Here is a 23,793-nt window from a genome sequence, read left to right as displayed (position 1 = left end):
AAGAAAAATCCAGGACCAGATCACTTCACTGGTGGTGGGAATGTAAAGTAGTACAACCATTATGGAAGAAAGTATGGTGGTTCCTCAAAAAACTGAAAATAGAACTACCTTATGACCCAGCAATACCTCTACTGGGTATATACCCCCAAAACTCAGAAACATTGATACGTAAAGACACATGCAGCCCCATGTTTATTGCAGCATTGTTCACAGTGGCCAGGACATGGAAACAACCAAAAAGCCCGTCAATATATGACTGGATAAAGAAGATGTGGCACATATACACTATGGAATACTACTCAGCCATAAGAAATGATGACATCGGAACATTTACAGCAAAATGGTGGGATCTTGATAACATGATACGAAGCGAAATAAGTAAATCAGAAAAAAACAGGAACTGCATTATTCCATACGTAGGTGGGACATAAAAGTGAAACTGAGAGACATTGATAAGGGTGTGGTGGTTACGGGGGGGAGGGGGGAATGGGAGAGGGAAAGGGGGAGGGGGAGGGGCACAGAGAAAACAAGATAGAGGGTGACGGAGGACAATCTGACTTTGGGTGATGGGTATGCAACATGACTGAACGACAAGATACCCTGGACTTGTTATCTTTGAATATATGTATCCTGATTTATTGATGTCACCCCATTAAAAAAATAAAATTTAAAAAAAAATAAAGAAAAATTAATACCAATCTTAAGTGAAGTGGAGGGAACACTTCTAAATTCATAATCCAAGGCCAGTATTACCCTAATACTAAACCAGACAAAGACACTACAAGAAAAGAAAATTCAGGCCAGTATTCCTGGTGAACACAGAAGCAAAAATCCTCAAGAAAATACTAACAAACTGAACTCAACAATACATTAAAAGGATCATACACTATGATCAAGTAACATTTAACCTTTGTATCAAGGATGTTTCAGCATCAATCAATAAGTATATCACATTAATAGAATGAAGGATAAAATCATGATGATCTCAATAGATACATAAAAACCACTTGACAAAATCTAACATCCTTTCAAGATAAAAGCTTTCAATAAATTAGGTAAAGAAAGAATGTATCTCAACATTATAAAGGCCACATATCACAAACCTACAGCTAAGATCATACCTCACAGTGAACAAGACAACACCACTTCTATCCAACACAAACCTAGCCAGAGCAATTAGGCAAGGCAAAGAAATAAAATATATTGAAATAGAAAAGGGAAAGTAAAACTGCATCTGTTTTCAGATGACATGATCTTATATATAGAAAATCCTAAAGGCTCCACCAGAAAACTGTTAGAACTAATAAAATTTCAGGATACAAAATCAACACACAAAAACCAGTAAACTATCTGAAAGAGAAATTAAGAAAATAATTCCGTTTACAATAGCATCTAAAACAATGAAATATTTAGGAATAAATTTAACCATGAAGTGGAAAGAACTGTACACTGAAAACAATAAGACATTAATAAAAGAAACTGAAGAAGACCTGTGCCCTGGGTTGGAAGAATTGATATTGTTATAACGTCCATGCTACCCAAAGCAATCTACAGATTGAATGCAATCCCTATCAAAATTCCAAAGGCATTTTTCACAGAAATAGGAAAAAAGAACCCTAAAAATTCATATAAAACCATAGGAGACTCCAAATAGCCAAAGTGATGTTGAAAAGAAAAAAAAACTCACAAAGCTGGAGGTATCACAGTTTCTGATTTCAAGCTATTACTATTACAAAGTTATAGTAATCAAAACAGTATGGAACTGGCATAAAAACAGAAATGCAAACCAATGGAACAGAATAAAAAGACCCAAAATAAACTCATGCATATTTGGTCAACTAATTTTTGACAGGGTAACCAAGAACACATAATGTTTAAAGGACAGTCTCTTCACAACAAACAGTGGATATCTTCATGCAAAAGAATGAAACTGGATCCCTATTTTTTTTGCAAATCACAACAAATAACTCAAAATGGACTGAAGACATAAGTATAAGACCTAAAACTATAAAGCTCCTAGAAGGAAAAATAGTAGAAAAGCTCCTTCACATAAGTCTTTGCAGTGATTTTTTTATATGATACCCAAAGTACAGGCAATAAAAGCAAAAATAAACTATTATTACATCAAACTAAAAAGCTTCTGCACATCAAAATAAATAATTAACAAAATAAAAAGGCAACCTAGGAATGGGAGAATTTATTTACAAACTCTTTTAGTCCATTGGGCTTCTATACTAGAGACTAGGTAGCTTATAAACAACAGAAATTTATTTCTCACAGTTCTGGAGGCTGGAAGTTCAAGATCATGGTGCTGTGTTCCATGTGGTGGCTACTGAGAGTTCTCTTCCTATATCTCACATGCGGGAAAGGGATTAGCAAGCTCTCTAGGACCTCTTTTATGAAGGCAGTAATTCTATTCACAAAGGATTTGCCCTCAAGAGCTAATCACCTCCAAAGTCCCCACCTTTTAATACTATCACATGGGGTATCAGATTTTTATCTTATTTTAATTAATTGAGAGCCAGGGAGGCAGAGAGACAGACTCCCACATGTGTCCCAACCGGGATCCACCCAGCAAGCCCCCTATGGGCCGATGCTCTGCCCATCTGGGGCATTGCTTTGTTGCTCAGCAACTGAGCTATTTTTAGAGCCTCAGGCAGAGGCTACAGAGTCATCTTCTGCTCCTGGGGCCAACTCACTCAAGTCAATCAACCATGGCTGTGGGAGGAGGGAGAGAAAAAGAGAGAGAGAGAGAGGAGTGGGAGGGGTGGAGAAGCAGATGTTCACTTCTCCTGTGTGCCAGGAATCAAACCTGGACATCCACACACCAAGCTGACTCTCTACCCCTAAACCAACTGGCCAGGGCCTAGAATTTCAACATGAATTTTAAAGGCACACAAACAATTCAGACAACAGTACAACCATCTATGGATAAGAGTTAATATCTAAAATGTACAAAGAACTCATACAACTCAATAAAAAATATTGACTTAAAAAAGAGCAAAAGATCTGAATAGACATTTTTCCAAAGAGAACACACAAATGACTAACAGGTACATGGAAAGATGCTCAACATCACTCATCATCAGGGAAATGCAGATCAAAACCACAATGTATCACCTTGCATTTGGTAGGATAGTTATTATCAAAGAGACAAGAGGCAACAAGTTGGTGAGGATGTGAAGAAAAAGAACCCTGTATATTTCCACTGTTGGTGGGAATGCAAATTGGCACAACCATTATGGATAACAGTATGTAGGTTCCTTAAAATATTAAAAATAGCCCTGGCCAGGCAGCTTGGTTGGTTGGAGTGCTGTCCCAAAGTGCAGAGATTGACGGTTTGATCCCTGGTCAGGGCACATACAGGAACAAATTGATGGCCCTGTCTCTTTCTCTCTCTCTCCCTTCCTCTCTCACTAAAATCAATAAATAAAAATTAAAAAAAAATTAAAAATAGAACTACCATATAATCCAGCAGTCACACTTCTGGAAATATATCTGAAATATGCAAAATTAGTATCTTAAAGAGACATGTGCACTCTCATGCTCAATAGCCAAAATACTATATGAAAACAACCCAAGTGTTCACTGATGGATTAAAAAATGTGATGATATATGTGTGCATGTATGTAATATATATAATGGAACGTGTGGAATATTATTCAGCCATGAAAAAGAAAAATCTTGCCCTTTGTGACATGAATGATCCTAAAGGACATATGCTTAATTAAATAGCTCAGAGAGAAAGACAAATACTATGATCTCATGTGGAATCTCGAAAAAGCCAAACTTACCGAAACAGAGAGTAAAAGCGTGGTTTCCTCGGGCTGGGGGTTGCGGGGATAGGGGAGGAGCTTGTCAAAGGCTACAGGCTCAGATATGAGATGAAAACGTGCTGGGGACTCTGATGTACAGTATGGTACCTATAGTTAATAATACTGTGCTGTGTACTTAAAATTTGCTAATTGTGATAATGATTTCACAATGTATATGTGTATCAAATCATCCTATTGTGCACTTTAAATATATGCAATTTTATTTGTCAATTATACTTCAGTGAAATTGGTGAGTGAGGGCTATGATGAATTTGGAGTCAAATTCCAAAATGACTGCTTTGGTAACAGTGTGTAAAGCGGATTAAGAAGAAAGTGGAGGTGGGAGGGTGAGTTAGGAGGCATTGTGCGAGCCCAGGGGAACAGTAATGGGAGTATGGCAGACACTGGTAGCCACCTGCCCAATATCCCTCCTCTCCTTCTTCCTAACAGAGCTCCTGTTTTGTCTGGGCAGCAATCAGAGCAGCCACATGATACGGGCCACGCAATGAGATGGAATCCAAAGTTGTTAGGTGGGGCTTCTGGACAAGTCCTTTAAAAAGAGGAAAGACATGGTGAGATTGGCTCTTTAGTCTTTCACCCTTTGTGCTTCCCCTTCCCCCTGACTAGACTATAGACGCAGTGCTGAAAACGAAGCAGTCACTCTGTGGCCACAGTGTGAAAAAGCATAAGGACAAAAGCTACTTGCTGATGTCTGAGAAGAGAGGTAGAAAAGCTCAGATCTCCGTCGGCATCGTGAAGCCACCACACCAGCTCTGGACTGCTCACCTCCAGGCGCTGCGTTCCACAAGAAACAGAACACTCGCTGGGTTAAGCTAATGTCAATCTGCTTCTGTTGTTATTGTTGTTATTATGTGCACACAAATGCATCGCCTAATGATTGAGTTCGTTTTTTGTAAATTGACTTTAGAGAGAGAGAGGGAGAGAGAGAGAGAAACATCAGTTTGTTGTACCACTTATTTATGCACACACTGGTTGATTCTTGTATGTGCCCTGACTGGGGATCGAATGCACAACCTTTGCATATATTGGGATGACACTCGAACCAAATAAGTTACCCAGCCAGGGCCTAATTGAATTCTTTAAATTAGGAAATGGTGGTGAAAATGAAAAAGAGAAGCCAGAGACAAGACATATTGTAGAATAAAATTAAATGAGCAGCTTATTTAATATAGTGCAAAATAGAAGAGGTCAAAGGTATTGCCAAGGTCTCACATCAAGGCAAATGGAACTCTGCTCTGACGGAGAGAAAGAGGGGGAATTAACATTCATCATTTGCCCCTGTGTGCCGGACACTATGCTAGTACTTTACATATGTTATCACATCTCATTGTTATTACAACTCTATGAGACAGAGAAACAAGAAGAATAAAGACAAGGAAGAGCAGATGTGCTAGAAAGATGAAAACAATGGTTTCATTCTTACTTGTACGAATGGAAGAAGACTTGTCCAGCTGGAGGAAGACACACCCAGCAGGCAGAAAGAAATATAGGAATAGAATCAGTGAATGGTCAGGATCTAAAGCAACTCATTTAGACACCTGCAATGAGAGGAGAGGAGATTTCAAGAGAGTTTAGAGAAAGCAAACTACACAGGACCAAGAACAGGACCTTCGGGGACACCAACCTAGAAGACAGAAGTAGGAAAAAAAGATACAAAGAACAGGCTTCCAGGGAAGTAGCAAAAATTACAGAGGCTCTGACTTCTTAGAACTCAAGAGAGAGGGTTTCAAAAAGGAAGTAGTAAAGAGTAATAAATATATAAGTAGATGAAAAAGTCTAAACACTAGTCCAGGGAGTTGGCAAATTATAGCCCACAGGCCAAAGCCAGCCAGCGTGTTTTTCTAAATAAAGTTTAATTGTAATATAGCTATACCCACTGATTTGTATTTGTCAATGGCTATTTTCACCCTACAAAAGCAGAGTTGAATATTTACAACAGAGCCGGTGTGGCCTACAAAACTCAAGTTATTCACTACTTACTTCTTTACAAAATATCTGCCAATTCTGGTCCTAGACTATGAGCTCCCTGCTCTCTCATCTATTTGCGTAAGCATTTATTGAGGTCTGGCAGATGGAGCAAACTCAACTATTTGTTGAATTAATAAATAAATGACAAGAGACCATTAGATTTGGAAACATTCAATAGCCTTTAGGAAAACAATTTATGAAGAGTTATAAGGAACAGCCAGAAAGGAGGCAGTTACAAACATAACAGAGAAGAATAAATCTTGGAGCGATGGGAGCTACTTACCTTTGACAACAAGCTAAAGAGAAAATGAGTGTACAAAACATTCTAATGTGAAGAGTGGGAAAACTGGAGAAGCTCACATTGGAGCGTTTGTTCTCATATTGAGACCAACTGCTAAGGGAATGCAGAAGAGCTTGGGGCATAAAGAAGATGGAAAAGAAATGAGAATATTTGGAAATGTCTATATGGAAAAGGTGAATGGAAGTGAAAGAGGATTAAAAGAATCCTAGATCAGGGGAAGAGGGTCCCCTTGAGGCTGAAGCACACACATGGGAATGCTAAACGAACAAGAGTAATGTACGTGAACATGTGTGTCTTTATGCTAGTCACACGTGTGGATCCCCTACAGAGGGGTTAGAGAGCACTTGATAGGTGTCTGAGTTCAGTGAATTGCACTGGGGACCCAAACCCCAAAGAGAACTTCAGATACTCCATTACCTATTCATTATTTTACTTTCGGGCTCAGAAAAAGAAAATGTGTAACTCCAAATTTCACCATCCTATAACTGACCCTTGATATAAAAAGTGCTTAGGCCTGACAAATACTGGGGTTCCCCTTTTTAGGACTCTTCACAGAGATCAAATAAAAGGTCTGTGCTTCCTTAGAGCTGATGGGTTCTTCACCAGATGGCGGGAGTTAGAAGCCAAGGAGGCAAGGGCTAGAAGACATGGAGGGGTGACACCTGATTCCAAGCATTTTCTCTCTCTCTTCTAGCTGACTCCCGGGATCAAACTAAGGACAGCAATGGATTTCTTAACCCAGAACGTGAATCCCTCTTTCTTTGTGCTGGCAGCTCATTCTAAGCGCCACAGCACCATCTTTTTGTCATTACTAAATCAGAGAAAAAAACTGGAAAAATTCTACTGGTAGTATTTCAAAGCAAGCAGCTTTCCAGTGTTGCTGGTATTTGCATAGACATGGAAAAAGTACAAAAAACCATTTCTGAAAAGTGGTTGAATTAAACGTGTGACGACGAACCCCAGCTCAGCCCCTAGTGCCGCCCCGGCACCACACGATGCCGCCCCAGCCCACGCGCCCTCCCGCTGCCCCGCCCCGGCACCACACGATGCCGCCCCAGCCCACGCGCCCTCCCATTGCGCGGCCCCGGCACCACACGATGCCGCCCCAGCCCACGCGCCCTCCCGTTGCCCTAGACAGCTGCCACATCTCCTCTGGCTAAGACAAGGTTTTTTTCACCTTTTTCACATCTCTGGATTCAGGATGTATTTTTTAACTGATGGTGAATATCAATTATATAAGTGGACAGTTGTTTATCTTCCTTAGTAGATAAAATAATACAATATATTTATTTTCATTTTATTTTTATACTCATTTAATTTCTGTGGTCAGTAGAACAGAGTATTTTGCAACTTCCCTCTCTCCTGAACCCTCCAACATCTCCCAACCTCATGCTTCCTACTGTCCTACTGCAGTGAAAACAGTGAGACAATCAGCAAAACCCTCACCCACATCTGCCCACCCACCAGCCCACTCCGCTTCTTAACTGCTCCCACAGACCTAAGTAATTCCTAAGACCCTTTCAGGGCTCTGTGAGGTCAAAACTCTTAGTAATACTAAATCGTTATTTGCTTTTTAAATTTGTTTTCTCATAAATGCACAGTGGAGTTTTTCAAAGGTTCCATGATGAATGATATCACAATAGGCCTGCTCATCACTGAAGCAGATGAAAATACATCTTTCTTCTTCAGATATGAAAGAGATTTGAAAAAAAAATTTGTAAAACAATGCCACTCTTCTCACTAAATTTTTTTGTTGGGGAAAAATATTTTTTCATAAAATCATGTTATATGCATTAAAATGAAATAAGTTTGTTGTTTTTTTTCATTTTTCTGAAGCTGGAAACAGGGAGAGACAGTCAGACTCCCGCATGCGCCCGACCGGGATCCACCCGGCACGCCCACCAGGGGCGACGCTCTGCCCACCAGGGGGCGATGCTCTGCCCATCCTGGGCGTCGCCATGTTGCGACCAGAGCCACTCTAGCACCTGGGGCAGAGGCCACAGGGCCATCCCCAGCGCCCGGGCCATCTTTGCTCCAATGGAGCCTTGGCTGCGGGAGGGGAAGAGAGAGACAGAGAGGGAAAGCGCGGCGGAGGGGTGGAGAAGCAAATGGGCGCTTCTCCTGTGTGCCCTGGCCGGGAATCGAACCCAGGTCCTCCGCACGCTAGGCCGACGCTCTACCGCTGAGCCAACCGGCCAGGGCTAAATAAGTTTGTTGTTTTAAAAACATTAATAAATATTTTAAATGTCAACTATAATTTCTAATATAGTACATATTCATAAAGACAAACCACATAAATAAAAATGCTTTCAGGTTCTGAATAATTTTCAAGACTATAAAGATGTCCTGAGACTAAAAGTTGGAGAACTACTGCCTGAGATGAACAGTTGGTGCGTGTCTGAGGCGGTTCCTCCCCTGTATGCTAAGCCCCGCCCTCGCAGACTCCACAGATCTCCCTCTCACACACACTGAGCAATGCTTTGCCTTCTCTACAGAATCATCGCCATTTACACACCCACATGCTATCTTAAAAACAAACAATATGCTCTTAACTCCGTTTTTCCTTCTACCAGCTCCTGCCCCATTTCTGTTGCTCTTTGCACGTAGCTTCCTCAAAAGATTTGTCTGTCCTTCCATCCTTGAATTCCTCTGCTCCCATTCTCTTAAGTCCACTCCCATCAGGGTTTCCCACCCTCTCACTTAGCTGAAACTCTCCATTAAGGTCCCCAGTCTGCCCTCCCTTGTTAAGTCCCCATTTGACAAAATAAATTATTGTCTCCCTTTATATTACAGGTAATCCTCGCTTTGCACAGTTTCAACAGAAATGACTCTCAGTTACCGCTGTTTAAATAACCCAGTTTCTCAACATGGTTCAAACTTCAGTTAACTACAGTTTACTAACTGTGAGTAATTGCATAAAGTACAAATTCACTGTCAGGTTTTCAGCCCACTGAATCACTGCATAAGTAACAGGTGCGTATCATCACCAGTGACAATCACAGCACTTCTTCCAGAGTCTGTTGGGAATCTGTTTTTCAGTTCACATGTAGACAACAAAGTGTGCAGCTAAGTTGCCTCCTTGTCTTTCAGTGATAAACCCATAAGATGTTTGACAAAAGAGAGACTTGGCCAATAAAGATGAAAGTGTAGCAAAGGAAAAGTGATAACGCTACAAGTAAAATTCCAATCAAACATCATGGAGTTAGAGAAGAAACAGCTGCCTGTGGGGATGTGAACACTGCTGCCACTCAGGGGACTCTTGGTGCAGCCAACCTGACTCCCTTGGTGAAGGCCAACTTATCCGGGGAAAAGTGCGCTGTGAAAGAACTTTCAGAGGGATTTCACCGTCATTAAAGGAACTCTCGGAGCCGTTTCACAACATTGAAAGCAAAAATAATAACATGTTGGAAAAGCTGATCCAAACTTAGAAAAGAATATGACAATTTGCCAAGGCATAGAAAAGATGTTTGTGCTATATCATAAGTTATACAATGAGAAAAAGGCAAGCACTCTTCAAACTATTCTTGATAAGTTTTCCTTTTACAAAGAAATAAGACACTTTAATTCTCAATGTTGCCAATGTTTTAAATTACAGTGTACGAAATGAAAACTAGTTTTACTGTTTTTTCATTTTCCTATATATTTCTAACCATCGGTGTTTTTAAAGTTTATATAATCACGTTTAAAGATCACAGAACAACAGTAAAATATCCCACGAATTATTAAGATTGTTTCTGCACAGTCATTTGTATAGTCCCACAGTCCTGTGCAAAGGGAAGACTACTTTCCTCATTTCATTTCCAGGATACCACACCCACTTGGTTTTCTTCCTGCCTCACTAGCCGTCCTACTCAGTTTCCTCTTCTCAACTCCGAGTGCTGGAGGACCCCAGAGATCCGTCCTGGGAGTTCTACGTTTCCTTATCTACACTGACTCCCTTAGAGAGTTCACCCAGTCTCGTGGCTTAAAATATCCTCTGTACGCCAACAACCCCTCATCTCCATCTCCAGCCCAGATCGCTTGCCTATCCAACAGCCTGTTTGCTATCTCTACTTGGATATCTAATATATAGTTATCTGAAACCCTGTATACCCAAAACTGAAATCTTCCCCTCCCCAAAAGACCCCCTTTACCCCAAATGAACATCTTCCTCATCTCAGATGATGGCAACTCCTTCCTCCCAGCTGTTTAGACCAAAAACCTTGCAATCATCCTTAACTACACTCTCTCTCTTATATCCCTTTGTTATCTACCTTCAAAATATATCCAAAATCAGACCACTTCTCCCAAACTTCACTGATATTATCCAGGTCCATATACTGTCATCTCTTGCCTGGATGGCAGCAATATTTTCTAATTTCTCTCCTAATCAATTCATAACATATGTCAAATCTTATTATTTCTTTCAGAGCCCCACATTGACTCTCCATTTCACTCAGAGAAGAGTCAACATCTTTCTAAAGACCTAGTGGATCCCACACAATCTAACCCTTGTTAATTTTCTAACCCCATCTCCCACTCCTCTGCCTCTCACTCACTCCATTCCAGCCACTCTCACTGGCCACTTCTCAGCAGTGTAACTGCGCCGTCCGGGCACGCTGCTGCCCTCTCACTGGCCACCTCTCAGCAGTGTAACTGCGCCGTCCGGGCACACTGCTGCCCTCTCACTGGCCACCTCTCAGCAGTGTACCTGAGCCATCCGGGCACGCTGCTGCCCTCTCACTGGCCACCTCTCAGCAGTGTAACTGAGCCGTCCGGGCACGCTGCTGCCCTCTCACTGGCCACTTCTCAGCAGTGTACCTGAGCCATCCGGGCACGCTGCTGCCCTCTCACTGGCCACCTCTCAGCAGTGTACCTGAGCCATCCGGGCACGCTGCTGCCCTCTCACTGGCCACCTCTCAGCAGTGTAACTGCGCCGTCCGGGCACGCTGCTGCCCTCTCACTGGCCACTTCTCAGCAGTGTAACTGAGCAGTCCGGGCACACTGCTGCCCTCTCACTGGCCACCTCTCAGCAGTGTAACTGAGCAGACCGGGCACACTGCTGCCCTCTCACTGGCCACCTCTTAGCTGTAACTGCACCGTCCGGGCACGCTGCTGCCCTCTCACTGGCCACCTCTCAGCAGTGTAACTGAGCCATCCGGGCACGCTGCTGCCCTCTCACTGGCCACCTCTCAGCAGTGTAGCTGAGCCGTCCGGGCACGCTGCTGCCCTCTCACTGGCCACTTCTCAGCAGTGTACCTGAGCCGTCCGGGCACGCTGCTGCCCTCTCACTGGCCACCTCTCAGCAGTGTAACTGCGCCGTCCGGGCACGCTGCTGCCCTCTCACTGGCCACCTCTCAGCAGTGTAACTGCGCCGTCCGGGCACGCTGCTGCCCTCTCACTGGCCACTTCTCAGCAGTGTAACTGAGCCGTCCGGGCACGCTGCTGCCCTCTCACTGGCCACCTCTCAGCAGTGTAACTGCGCCGTCCGGGCACGCTGCTGCCCTCTCACTGGCCACCTCTCAGCAGTGTACCTGAGCCGTCCGGGCACGCTGCTGCCCTCTCACTGGCCACCTCTCAGCAGTGTAACTGCGCTGTCCGGGCACGCTGCTGCCCTCTCACTGGCCACCTCTCAGCAGTGTAACTGCGCCGTCCGGGCACGCTGCTGCCCTCTAACTGGCCACTTCTCAGCAGTGTAACTGCGCCGTCCGGGCACGCTGCTGCCCTCTCACTGGCCACCTCTCAGCAGTGTAACTGAGCAGTCCGGGCACACTGCTGCCCTCTCACTGGCCACCTCTCAGCAGTGTAACTGCGCCGTCCGGGCACGCTGCTGCCCTCTCACTGGCCACCTCTCAGCAGTGTACCTGAGCCGTCCGGGCACGCTGCTGTCCTCTCACTGGCCACCTCTCAGCAGTGTAACTGCGCCGTCCGGGCACGCTGCTGCCCTCTCACTGGCCACCTCTCAGCAGTGTACCTGAGCCGTCCGGGCACGCTGCTGCCCTCTCACTGACCACTTCTCAGCAGTGTACCTGAGCCGTCCGGGCACACTGCTGCCCTCTCACTGGCCACCTCTCAGCAGTGTAACTGAGCCGTCCGGGCACGCTGCTGCCCTCTCACTGGCCACTTCTCAGCAGTGTACCTGAGCCATCCGGGCACGCTGCTGCCCTTTCACTGGCCACCTCTCAGCAGTGTACCTGAGCCATCCGGGCACGCTGCTGCCCTCTCACTGGCCACCTCTCAGCAGTGTAACTGCGCCGTCCGGGCACGCTGCTGCCCTCTCACTGGCCACTTCTCAGCAGTGTAACTGAGCAGTCCGGGCACACTGCTGCCCTCTCACTGGCCACCTCTCAGCAGTGTAACTGAGCAGACCGGGCACACTGCTGCCCTCTCACTGGCCACCTCTTAGCTGTAACTGCACCGTCCGGGCACGCTGCTGCCCTCTCACTGGCCACCTCTCAGCAGTGTAACTGAGCCATCCGGGCACGCTGCTGCCCTCTCACTGGCCACCTCTCAGCAGTGTAGCTGAGCCGTCCGGGCACGCTGCTGCCCTCTCACTGGCCACTTCTCAGCAGTGTACCTGAGCCGTCCGGGCACGCTGCTGCCCTCTCACTGGCCACCTCTCAGCAGTGTAACTGCGCCGTCCGGGCACGCTGCTGCCCTCTCACTGGCCACCTCTCAGCAGTGTACCTGAGCCATCCGGGCACGCTGCTGCCCTCTCACTGGCCACCTCTCAGCAGTGTAACTGCGCCGTCCGGGCACGCTGCTGCCCTCTCACTGGCCACCTCTCAGCAGTGTAACTGAGCCATCCGGGCACGCTGCTGCCCTCTCACTGGCCACCTCTCAGCAGTGTAACTGCGCCGTCCGGGCACGCTGCTGCTCTCTCACTGGCCACTTCTCAGCAGTGTAACTGCGCCGTCCGGGCATGCTGCTGCCCTCTCACTGGCCACCTCTCAGCAGTGTAACTGAGCAGTCCGGGCACACTGCTGCCCTCTCACTGGCCACCTCTCAGCAGTGTACCTGAGCCGTCTGGGCACGCTGCTGTCCTCTCACTGGCCACCTCTCAGCAGTGTAACTGTGCCGTCCGGGCACGCTGCTGCCCTCTCACTGGCCACCTCTCAGCAGTGTACCTGAGCCGTCCGGGCACGCTGCTGCCCTCTCACTGACCACCTCTCAGCAGTGTACCTGAGCCGTCCGGGCACACTGCTGCCCTCTCACTGGCCACCTCTCAGCAGTGTACCTGAGCCGTCCGGGCACGCTGCTGCCCTCTCACTGGCCACCTCTCAGCAGTGTAACTGAGCCGTCCGGGCACACTGCTGCCCTCTCACTGACCACCTCTCAGCAGTGTACCTGAGCCATCCGGGCACGCTGCTGCCCTCTCACTGGCCACCTCTCAGCAGTGTAACTGCGCCGTCCGGGCACGCTGCTGCCCTCTCACTGGCCACCTCTCAGCAGTGTAACTGAGCAGTCCGGGCACGCTGCTGCCCTCTCACTGGCCACCTCTCAGCAGTGTACCTGAGCCGTCCGGGCACGCTGCTGCCCTCTCACTGGCCACCTCTCAGCAGTGTACCTGAGCCATCCGGGCACGCTGCTGCCCTCTCACTGGCCACCTCTCAGCAGTGTAACTGAGCCATCCGGGCACGCTGCTGCCCTCTCACTGGCCACCTCTCAGCAGTGTACCTGAGCCATCCGGGCACGCTGCTGCCCTCTCACTGGCCACCTCTCAGCAGTGTAACTGCGCCGTCCGGGCACGCTGCTGCCCTCTCACTGGCCACTTCTCAGCAGTGTAACTGAGCAGTCCGGGCACACTGCTGCCCTCTCACTGGCCACCTCTCAGCAGTGTAACTGAGCAGACCGGGCACACTGCTGCCCTCTCACTGGCCACCTCTTAGCTGTAACTGCACCGTCCGGGCACGCTGCTGCCCTCTCACTGGCCACCTCTCAGCAGTGTAACTGAGCAGTCCGGGCACGCTGCTGCCCTCTCACTGGCCACCTCTCAGCAGTGTAACTGAGCAGTCCGGGCACGCTGCTGCCCTCTCACTGGCCACCTCTCAGCAGTGTAGCTGAGCCGTCCGGGCACGCTGCTGCCCTCTCACTGGCCACCTCTCAGCAGTGTACCTGAGCCGTCCGGGCACGCTGCTGCCCTCTCACTGGCCACCTCTCAGCAGTGTAACTGCGCCGTCCGGGCACGCTGCTGCCCTCTCACTGGCCACCTCTCAGCAGTGTACCTGAGCCATCCGGGCACGCTGCTGCCCTCTCACTGGCCACCTCTCAGCAGTGTAGCTGCGCCGTCCGGGCACGCTGCTGCCCTCTCACTGGCCACCTCTCAGCAGTGTAGCTGAGCCGTCCGGGCACGCTGCTGCCCTCTCACTGGCCACCTCTCAGCAGTGTACCTGAGCCATCCGGGCACGCTGCTGCCCTCTCACTGGCCACCTCTCAGCAGTGTAACTGCGCCGTCCGGGCACGCTGCTGCCCTCTCACTGGCCACTTCTCAGCAGTGTAACTGAGCAGTCCGGGCACACTGCTGCCCTCTCACTGGCCACCTCTCAGCAGTGTAACTGAGCAGACCGGGCACACTGCTGCCCTCTCACTGGCCACCTCTTAGCTGTAACTGCACCGTCCAGGCACGCTGCTGCCTTCTCACTGGCCACCTCTCAGCAGTGTAACTGAGCCATCCGGGCACGCTGCTGCCCTCTCACTGGCCACCTCTCAGCAGTGTAGCTGAGCCGTCCGGGCACGCTGCTGCCCTCTCACTGGCCAATTCTCAGCAGTGTAACTGAGCCATCCGGGCACGCTGCTGCCCTCTCACTGGCCAATTCTCAGCAGTGTAACTGAGCCGTCCGGGCACGCTGCTGCCCTCTCTACTGGCCAATTCTCAGCAGTGTAACTGAGCCATCCGGGCACGCTGCTGCCCTCTCACTGGCCACCTCTCAGCAGTGTACCTGAGCAGTCCGGGCACGCTGCTGCCCTCTCACTGGCCACCTCTCAGCAGTGTACCTGAGCCGTCCGGGCACGCTGCTGCCCTCTCACTGGCCACCTCTCAGCAGTGTACCTGAGCCGTCCGGGCACGCTGCTGCCCTCTCACTGGCCAATTCTCAGCAGTGTAACTGAGCCATCCGGGCACGCTGCTGCCCTCTCACTGGCCAATTCTCAGCAGTGTAACTGAGCCGTCCGGGCACGCTGCTGCCCTCTCACTGGCCAATTCTCAGCAGTGTAACTGAGCCATCCGGGCACGCTGCTGCCCTCTCACTGGCCACCTCTCAGCAGTGTAACTGAGCCGTCCGGGCACGCTGCTGCCCTCTCACTGACCACCTCTCAGCAGTGTAACTGCGCCGTCCGGGCACGCTGCTGCCCTCTCACTGGCCACCTCTCAGCAGTGTACCTGAGCCGTCCGGGCACGCTGCTGCCCTCTCACTGGCCACCTCTCAGCAGTGTACCTGAGCCGTCCGGGCACGCTGCTGCCCTCTCACTGGCCACCTCTCAGCAGTGTACCTGAGCCGTCCGGGCACGCTGCTGCCCTCTCACTGGCCACCTCTCAGCAGTGTACCTGAGCCGTCCGGGCACGCTGCTGCCCTCTCACTGGCCACCTCTCAGCAGTGTAGCTGAGCCATCCGGGCACGCTGCTGCCCTCTCACTGGCCACCTCTCAGCAGTGTAACTGAGCCGTCCGGGCACACTGCTGCCCTCTCACTGGCCACCTCTCAGCAGTGTACCTGAGCCGTCCGGGCACGCTGCTGCCCTCTCACTGGCCACCTCTCAGCAGTGTAGCTGAGCCGTCCGGGCACGCTGCTGCCCTCTCACTGGCCACCTCTCAGCAGTGTAGCTGAGCCGTCCGGGCACGCTGCTGCCCTCTCACTGGCCACCTCTCAGCAGTGTAGCTGAGCCGTCCAGGCACGCTGCTGCTTAGGGTCTCAGCATTCACCATTCCGTCTTCCCGGAAAACTCTTCCTACAGATACCCACATAGCTAACTCCTTTACCTTCGATCAACTGTCATCCATCACCGCTCTCCAGGAACACCTACCCTGACGTTGCTCCAATTTTCCATAGCACTCTTCACCTAATAAACTGTATAATTTACTTGTGTTTTTCGTTGGTTATCTCCCACTGCTTAGAAGGTTAATACTGTGATGGAAGCAACTTCTTTTTTATTTTGTTTACAGAAAAAGCCCAAGGCCCTAATGATTGTATCTGACCCATATTAGGCATTCAATACTTATTTGCTAAATAAAGTTGAAAATGTTCTAAGTTACTAATTGTTATATTGGACCCAGAAAACCTTATATGTATGACTAATAACTCCTTGGTGAAGGAAATCTGAAAATCTAAACTGTGATTAACCGCTCATTTTATTAAGAACTGTTTCTAAATATCTCACATGTGCCAAAGCCAAAATGGACCCCAGACGATCAAACATACCTTTCCAATTCTGGTGCAGGGGCTTCTCGCTTTCGAATATGGTTCTGAATTGACAAGAGTGTTTCTGGTGAATATTGGGCGGCATTGCTCTCCATATATTTCAAAACGTACTCGTCTGTGTCAAGGATGATGAACCGGTGGCCAAACACTGGGAGAGGGTAGAAATACACATAGCTTGACTATGTTTTTATCATGCTATCAGGAGTGAAATAATACTGATCCTCCAGTGAGAAATTCACAGACATGCATTTGTGACTTAGACTAATGAACTTTCAGTAGCTCTCTAAACTCACATGCAATGGTTTAGAGAGGCAGGAAGCTCAGGGTCTACGTTTATAGCCAAAAGATACAACCACTTTACAGTTTAATTGATAAGGGAGGAGATTAAGGCACTGGACCACATATGCAGGACTATTAGCTTTATCTCTGCTGGAATGCAGCCTAATGGCCTCTTATAGGGGTTAATTGAATTAAATTCCCCGGGCTAGTCAGAAAGCCTAAACTATGAGTAGACCTACCTTCAATCACAGCACCAATGAAGAAGTCACTAGGGCCATAGTAGATAGGGTTTTCCACCGGAGAGTGTGGTTTGACAACTTTTGTTCTGCCAAGGTATTTGCCCCCAATGATACCAGAATTGCGAACAGGAGGCTCAAAGATACTGATCATGTCAGTGGCTAGAAAATAAGACAGGACAAATCGGCGGTCTTTGTCTTCTGGGATGGGGGATTCCTAAAAAAATAAAATAAAATAAAGGATATCATGTAGGTACATGAATTATCCAGACACCCCCAAATTAAATACCTACAGAGACTAGGTTTATAATGTAAATCTGCTGCATACATTATACTATAAATGAACAGTAGAGGCAGGGCAGGGCGGGGCTGGGGGCTCTGGTAGCCTGGAAAGGGCATGCCTCATCCGAGGGGGCTGCCCCAGCTCAACTCCAGTCCATCACTGCCTTGTGGGCATGTAGGCCCAATGTTACTGTATCTTCCAATTTATCACGAGGAGATGGGAATCTAGATTACTGTATAAAACTGATTTTATGTTGACTTCAACCTTTTTAAAGCACTGTGCAGGCCAAACAAAGCAAGTACGTCGGCTGCATTCGGCCCACAGGCTGCCAATTTGAAACCTCTTGGCTGACATGTTCAACTTCGTGGACACTAAGATGATTATGCAAAGTTTGGTTTTTTAAACATATCCATTTACATACATATTTTTAAAAAGAAAATTTAAGATGGGAGGTCTCATAGAGCTGAAAATGATTCTGAGAACTATCTTGTAGATAAGACTTCTCCTAAATCAAATCGCTGAGGGTGATCACATAACCCTTAAGCCACAAATTCCAGATTGAACAAGCTTAAATACAGACATGCTTATTCTTGACTAAAGTCTTCTCGTATTGCAACTTCAGCATATATCTTCTCACTCAGACCATGGAAGTATTTGTGTAATAATTTTTTGTTTATCAAAGAAAGACATTGCGTTTCCTCTTAGTAAAATAATTTCCTCATATCATTCCCTAATCTAAGTGTCCAAATTTTTTTGATCGAACACCCCAATAAAAAATTTTTTTAAATCCACAATATAGTTAATAAAAATCAAACCACATCACTCCTCTGTTCTCAAACCTCCAAGCATTCCCACCCCACTTCGAATAAAACACAGAGTTCTGAGCAGGGCTCCAGGCAGAGGCGCACCGAAGGCATTGGGGCTCATCACTCAGAGCTTTGGTGATGAGCTGAGTGCATACACCCTCTATGCACTCAGGGAGTGCAAACGGGTCAGGGAAAAACATGTGGAAATGACCATGACCAGAATATCACTTTTTTTTTCTTGCCCATAGGAAGATACACACTACTTCTTTACTAAATAGTCCTGTTGGTGTCCTTTCAAATATTATTTTACTGTGAACTCTAACACAGAGAGAAAGCTACAAAAAAACCCCACAAAATGTACAGTTCAAAAAATTTTCATAAAGTGAACATCCATGTAACCACCACTGGAGTCAAGAGACAACACTGACAGAACCTGGAAAACACCTTCCCCAAAATGCCTGGTCAGGCGGTCGCACAGTGTCTAGAGCGTCGGGTTGGCCTGGGACAGCCGGGGATGCAGAGGACCCAGGTCCGAAACCCTGAGGTCACCGGCTTGAGCGTAGGCTCACCAGCTTGAGCATGGGGTTTGCTGGCTTGAGTGTGGGATCATAGACATGACCCCATGGTCACTGGCTGGAGCCCCAAGGTCGCTGGCTTGAAGCCCAAGGCTGCTGGCTTGATCTAAGGTCCCTGGCCTGAGCAAGGGTGACTGGCGCCTGGTCAAGGCACATATGAAAAAGCAATCACTGAACAACTAAGGTGCTCATGAGTTGATACTTCTCATCTCTTTCCCTTCCTGTCTGTCTGTCCCTGTCTGTCTCTCTCTCTCTCATTAAAAAAAATAAATAAAATATATTAGTCAACAATTTTCACTTAATGTTTATTTTTTCACATACACACACCATATACAGCACACTTCATTGTACTGTGCTTTGCTACATTGCACTTTATAGCTGTGTTTTTACAGCTTGAAGGCAAGACCTGTCACCAGCAAAATGATTACAGCTCACTTTATTGTGATACTGGCTTTACCACAGTGGTCTGGAGTGCTCCCACAGTGCCCCCAACATCTGCCTGGAGCTTGAACAACCACCTGACCTACCCCTCCCCACTCCCAATTCCTATTCCCAGAAGGGACAGGTCAACAGTATGGAAGAGAGATGAGAAGCATCAATTCTTTGTTGCAGCATCTTAGTTGTTCATTGATTGCTTTCTCATATATGCCTTGATGGGGCGGGGGGGCTCCAGCTGAGCCAGTGACCCCTTGCTCAAGCCAGTAACCTTTTGTTTCAAGCCAGCAACCTTTTGGCTCAAGTCAGTGACCATGGGGTTACATCTATGATCCCACGCTCAAGCTAGAGATCCCGTGCTCAAGCTGGTGAGCCTGCGCTCAAGCTAGCAACCTCAGGGTTTTGAACATGGGTCCTCTACATCCTAGGCCAATGCTCTACTCACTGTGCCACCACCCGATCAAGCTTTTTCTACATTTTAAAAGACATTATCCTTTGAATTCCTGTCAATAATTTGCCTAAGGAAATTCATGCTGTGAGTGGGGAATACTCGGAATTTGAATTTGTGTGTTTCCAGACCTATGCTCTCAACCACTAGCTGTATGACCTCTCAAAGGCAACACCTATTCAACTGATGTCAATAAATGATTCCATTTATTATGTTTAATAAACATAAAACACATCAAGTTAGACATCACAGGTAATGCTAAAAAGACAGACATGGTCCCAGCCCTCAAGGAAATCACAGCGCACCAGAAAGGCACACATACATAAATAAATTGAATATAAATCAGGCTTTCATAACTACTTAATAAAAAAAGGAAAAAAATATCTGTCAAAACTTGAGGGTTGCAGTGGAGAGATTAATGATCTAAAAGGATTTCTGTGCGAGATAGGACTTGAGCTAGGTCTTGGTTCAGGGACACCATACTTAACCTCATCCACCTGCCTGCAGGCATGGCACTGAGACAGGACAGAATCTTAGTATATTAAAATTCTCCTCACCAGTGAAGCCAAATATCGAAGCACCTTGTTATCATTCATCAGCATTTTAATAACATCTTTTTTCGGAGCTTTTGGAATGAGAGCAAAGCAATTCTGAGCAGAGTCTTCAACTAGCCCGTAACCATTATAAGGAGGTAATTCCTGAAAACACACAGGAAGCAAGAATTAAAGATGCTGCTGCTTGTGTTTAAAAATTACAAAGTAAGTTTCTTTGGGGAAAAAAAAACCTAGAAAACTTTTATTTAAAAGAAATTTTAATATTTACAAATATACTAAAAGTAACAGCATATTTCTCTCCTCTTTATTTATAGATTTTTTATGCCAGGATCATTCCTTAGAGAAGTGATCGATGTTGCTACAAAGTAACTCTCAGGGCTACAGGGAAACCATTGCTGATGTCAACTGACCCCTTTACTGCCGAAGCGCCGGTCACACTCCCAGCCCCAACCCTGGCCCTTGCGATCATCTTAGCATGACTTGGTTCATTTTTCCTATTTACTTGCATATTTCTAATCTTTTTATTTCTTGAGTTTTGTCTCACAGAAGAGGGATGACAGCCATATGTACTGAAAACTCAGATTCCTTGTTCATATAGAACTCTCCATTCCTTGTGAAGAGCAAACTCAAAACAAATTGCAGGTGCAAAGGTTCTTCGGTGAGTAGTGTAGAAGTATTAGATGAGCTTATGTATATAGTTCTCATTCAAGTTCTAAGAAGAGCTTGGAAGCATCACTCCAGGATGCTAGGATTTGTTTGTCTCAAAACTTAAGTGGTTCAGAGGCTGTCTTCCTCTCTCGTTACTGCTGGCTAGAATGCAGCGGACTTCTTTTCCTCTGATTCCTTTTTGCTATGCTTTCTTAGCAAACTCAGCTTGGACCTTGCTTTTCACTTATAGATACTTTCCCCAAATCTCTTTAAAAATTCTATTCAGGCACTTTAGTGTATGTATTAGTCCATATGCTCCCTGGTCTATTGGTAGGTAACAGGATACTCCCTCAAAAATCAGTGACTGCTATGTTCATTCAAGGTGTAGTGATTGGAACTGTGACCCTGCACCCATTTTCTAGGGTGGTAGTAATGTGATTGTCATGGCTAGAATATAACCAGTGGGCCCAGTGGATGGGCAACATCCTAATTTGCTCCAAGGGCAACACACAGCTCAGTGAATATACTATACAAGCTGCCACGGACAGAAGGACCTGGGGTGAGACACTGAATACTAACGAGCTTCACCTTACTCTGGAGCCTAGGGAGAAATGCACAGTGGTGGGATCGAAACTCGCACTGCACCTGCATCCGCACAAGGACGGCAGCCTGGTTGGGCGATGCAGGGGAGGTTGGGGGATTTTGAAATAGGGATGTAGCTGTAAGGCTCTAGCACCTTCCTTTTGAATTCCTGTTTTGTTTCAACAGGCTTCTACCTGCCTTTCCTGGATCGCACCTCCCTTGCCCTGCTTGGAATGAAGTCCTCCCTAAATATCAGCCCATAGGCCCGGAGTCCTGGCACCAGCCTTCTCACACACCAAGCTACAGCCTGGGTCCTCTTTCAATCCAGATGAACCACCTCCCTGACTATGGGCATTATCACTCCTAGATGCTCCTGCTCATATGACCCACCCACCAGGGTTTCTGCCCAGGCTTTCTTAACAAGGCAAGTACACATGGTGATGGATAGAGACTTGACTTGGGGGTGGGGGGATAGACACACAATCGAGTGTACAGATGATGGATTATAGAAGTGGGCACCTGAAACCTGTGTAATTTTGTTAACCAGGGTTACCCCAATGAATTCAATTTAAAAAGTCCCATAATCCTCCTCACACTGCTTTTAGGGGCCAGCTCCATAGCAGGCTAGCTCTCCCAGTCCCGGTATCTTCCTCTTCCCTACCAGCACATCTCCACATAGACAGAGCCAGTCTGTTAGAACACATCTGGCCACTGGACCCATGCTTACTTATTCCTAATTGAGCAGTTGTGAGTGTCATGATTGTCAAATGGCATATATCCACTTCTGTCCCTGACCCTTAGCTAGGCTATAGCTTTGTCCCTCTAGACTATTAGTGTCCCATCCCTGCTTTACAACTACATCGTTCAGGGTTTAAATGACTAAAGTCTACAGACTAAGGAGAGCTAAAATGCATTTGCTGTTTGATAAGTGGAGTGCTCCTACTCATTTCCAACACAGACTGTTGTGAATAGGCAGAGAGAATTTATCTGTAATAAAGGAAAGAACCGACCAAACACTACAGTTAATGTGCCACATGTATGGAGGTGGCACATTTGTTTCATCATACAGAGTGGCTGAGATAGGGCAAAACAAACCAAAAGCTACAGTGGTTCCTCACTATTCTTTGCTCCCTACCCAAGCCTTCCCATCCGTTTCTTTCTTTGGAAAACAGGTTAGGAGAAACAAGATTATGATTATGCTAATGAGAATGGATGGGAAGAAGTAGTCTAGGACTCAAAAGCTTTTATCAGCTCATAAGATGGATCAAAGCCCCTTCACAAAAAAGGTGCGCACTCTGTTGCATCCCTCCCCATCCTACCTCTTGGTTAGGTAAAACTCCTTGACATTTAATAGCATTACCCTTGCGCTTTGCAGTAGGACCTTGGGCGGCTACCTTACATGATACTTATCTAGGAACTAAAGTTGGCAGAACAGTTTGCTTGATTAAAATCTAGATCTGGCCCTGGCACAGTAGCATAGTTGGTTAGAACATCATCCTGATACCCCAAAGTTGTGGGTTCAATCCCTGATTAGGGCACATATAGGAATCAACCAATGAATCCATAAATTAGCGAAATAACAAATTGATGTTTCTCTCTCTCTCTCTCCCTTCTTCTCTCTAAAAATCAACTACAAATTAAAAAAAAAACTAAATCTGTTCCCATACTATTTTTCTTTTATACTCCATCAAATGCTGCCAAAATATGTGAGGGTGAGGCAAGGATTTTATTACAATTCTCAGTGAGCACATTCATAGGTAAAGAGTTCTATTAGGGAAAAAAAAAAACTGATAGCAAGAGGTACAGTCATGTATTGTTATGAACAGAAATATCTTCTGAGAAGTGCATCACCAGGCAACTTCAGCATTGTGTGAACATCATAGAGCACTCACACCACCCTAGACAGCACAGCCAACAACCACCTACACTACATGGTAGCCTGTCGCTCCAAGCTACAGACCTGCGCAGCACACTGTACTGAACACTGTCAGCAATCCTAACACAATTGTATTTGTGTATTTAAACTTCTCTAAACATAGACAAGGTACAGTAAAAATACGGTATAAAGATAAAACAGTAACCCTGTGTAGGGTGCTTACAAGAATGGAGCTGGCAGGACGGGAAGTCGCTCTGGGTGGGTCAGTGAGTCAGTGGTGAGAGCCTGGGACTACCGTACGTCAGTGGTGAGAGCCTGGGACTACTGTACGCTCTCCAAGACTTTATGTACACTGTCCCCTTAGGCTACACTAAATTTATAAGAACATGTTTTCCTCCAATAATAAATTAATCTTAATTTACTGTAACTTTTTTACTTTATCAACTTGATTTTTAAAAAATTTTCAACTTGTCTTTTCAAATTTTTAAAAATTTTTATTGATTGATTTTAGTGAGAGAGGAAGGGGGAGAGAGAGTGAGACAGGAACATCTCTCTGTTCCTGTATGTGCCTTG

The 23,793-nt window shown here is 46.5% G+C and overlaps 1 protein-coding gene across 1 annotated transcript in view; it reads right to left on the bottom strand.

Moving 5' to 3' along the window:
• EFHC1 (EF-hand domain containing 1) overlaps positions 1 to 23,793 on the bottom strand; it is a 69,971-nt gene that overhangs the window by 9,822 nt on the left and 36,356 nt on the right. The window contains exons 7-9 of the mRNA XM_066252571.1: positions 20,118 to 20,258; positions 17,017 to 17,230; positions 16,499 to 16,646 (exon numbers count right to left, since the gene is read on the bottom strand). Of these exons, the coding sequence (XP_066108668.1) occupies positions 16,499 to 16,646; positions 17,017 to 17,230; positions 20,118 to 20,258 (503 nt within the window). The remainder of the gene's footprint in view (positions 1 to 16,498; positions 16,647 to 17,016; positions 17,231 to 20,117; positions 20,259 to 23,793) is intronic.

This window comes from Saccopteryx bilineata, chromosome 1, assembly GCF_036850765.1.
Source record: "Saccopteryx bilineata isolate mSacBil1 chromosome 1, mSacBil1_pri_phased_curated, whole genome shotgun sequence".
Classification (NCBI taxonomy): Eukaryota; Metazoa; Chordata; class Mammalia; order Chiroptera; family Emballonuridae; genus Saccopteryx; species Saccopteryx bilineata.
The sequence above is the reverse complement of the archived record's forward strand: the minus strand, read 5'-3'. Positions and strand labels throughout refer to the sequence as shown.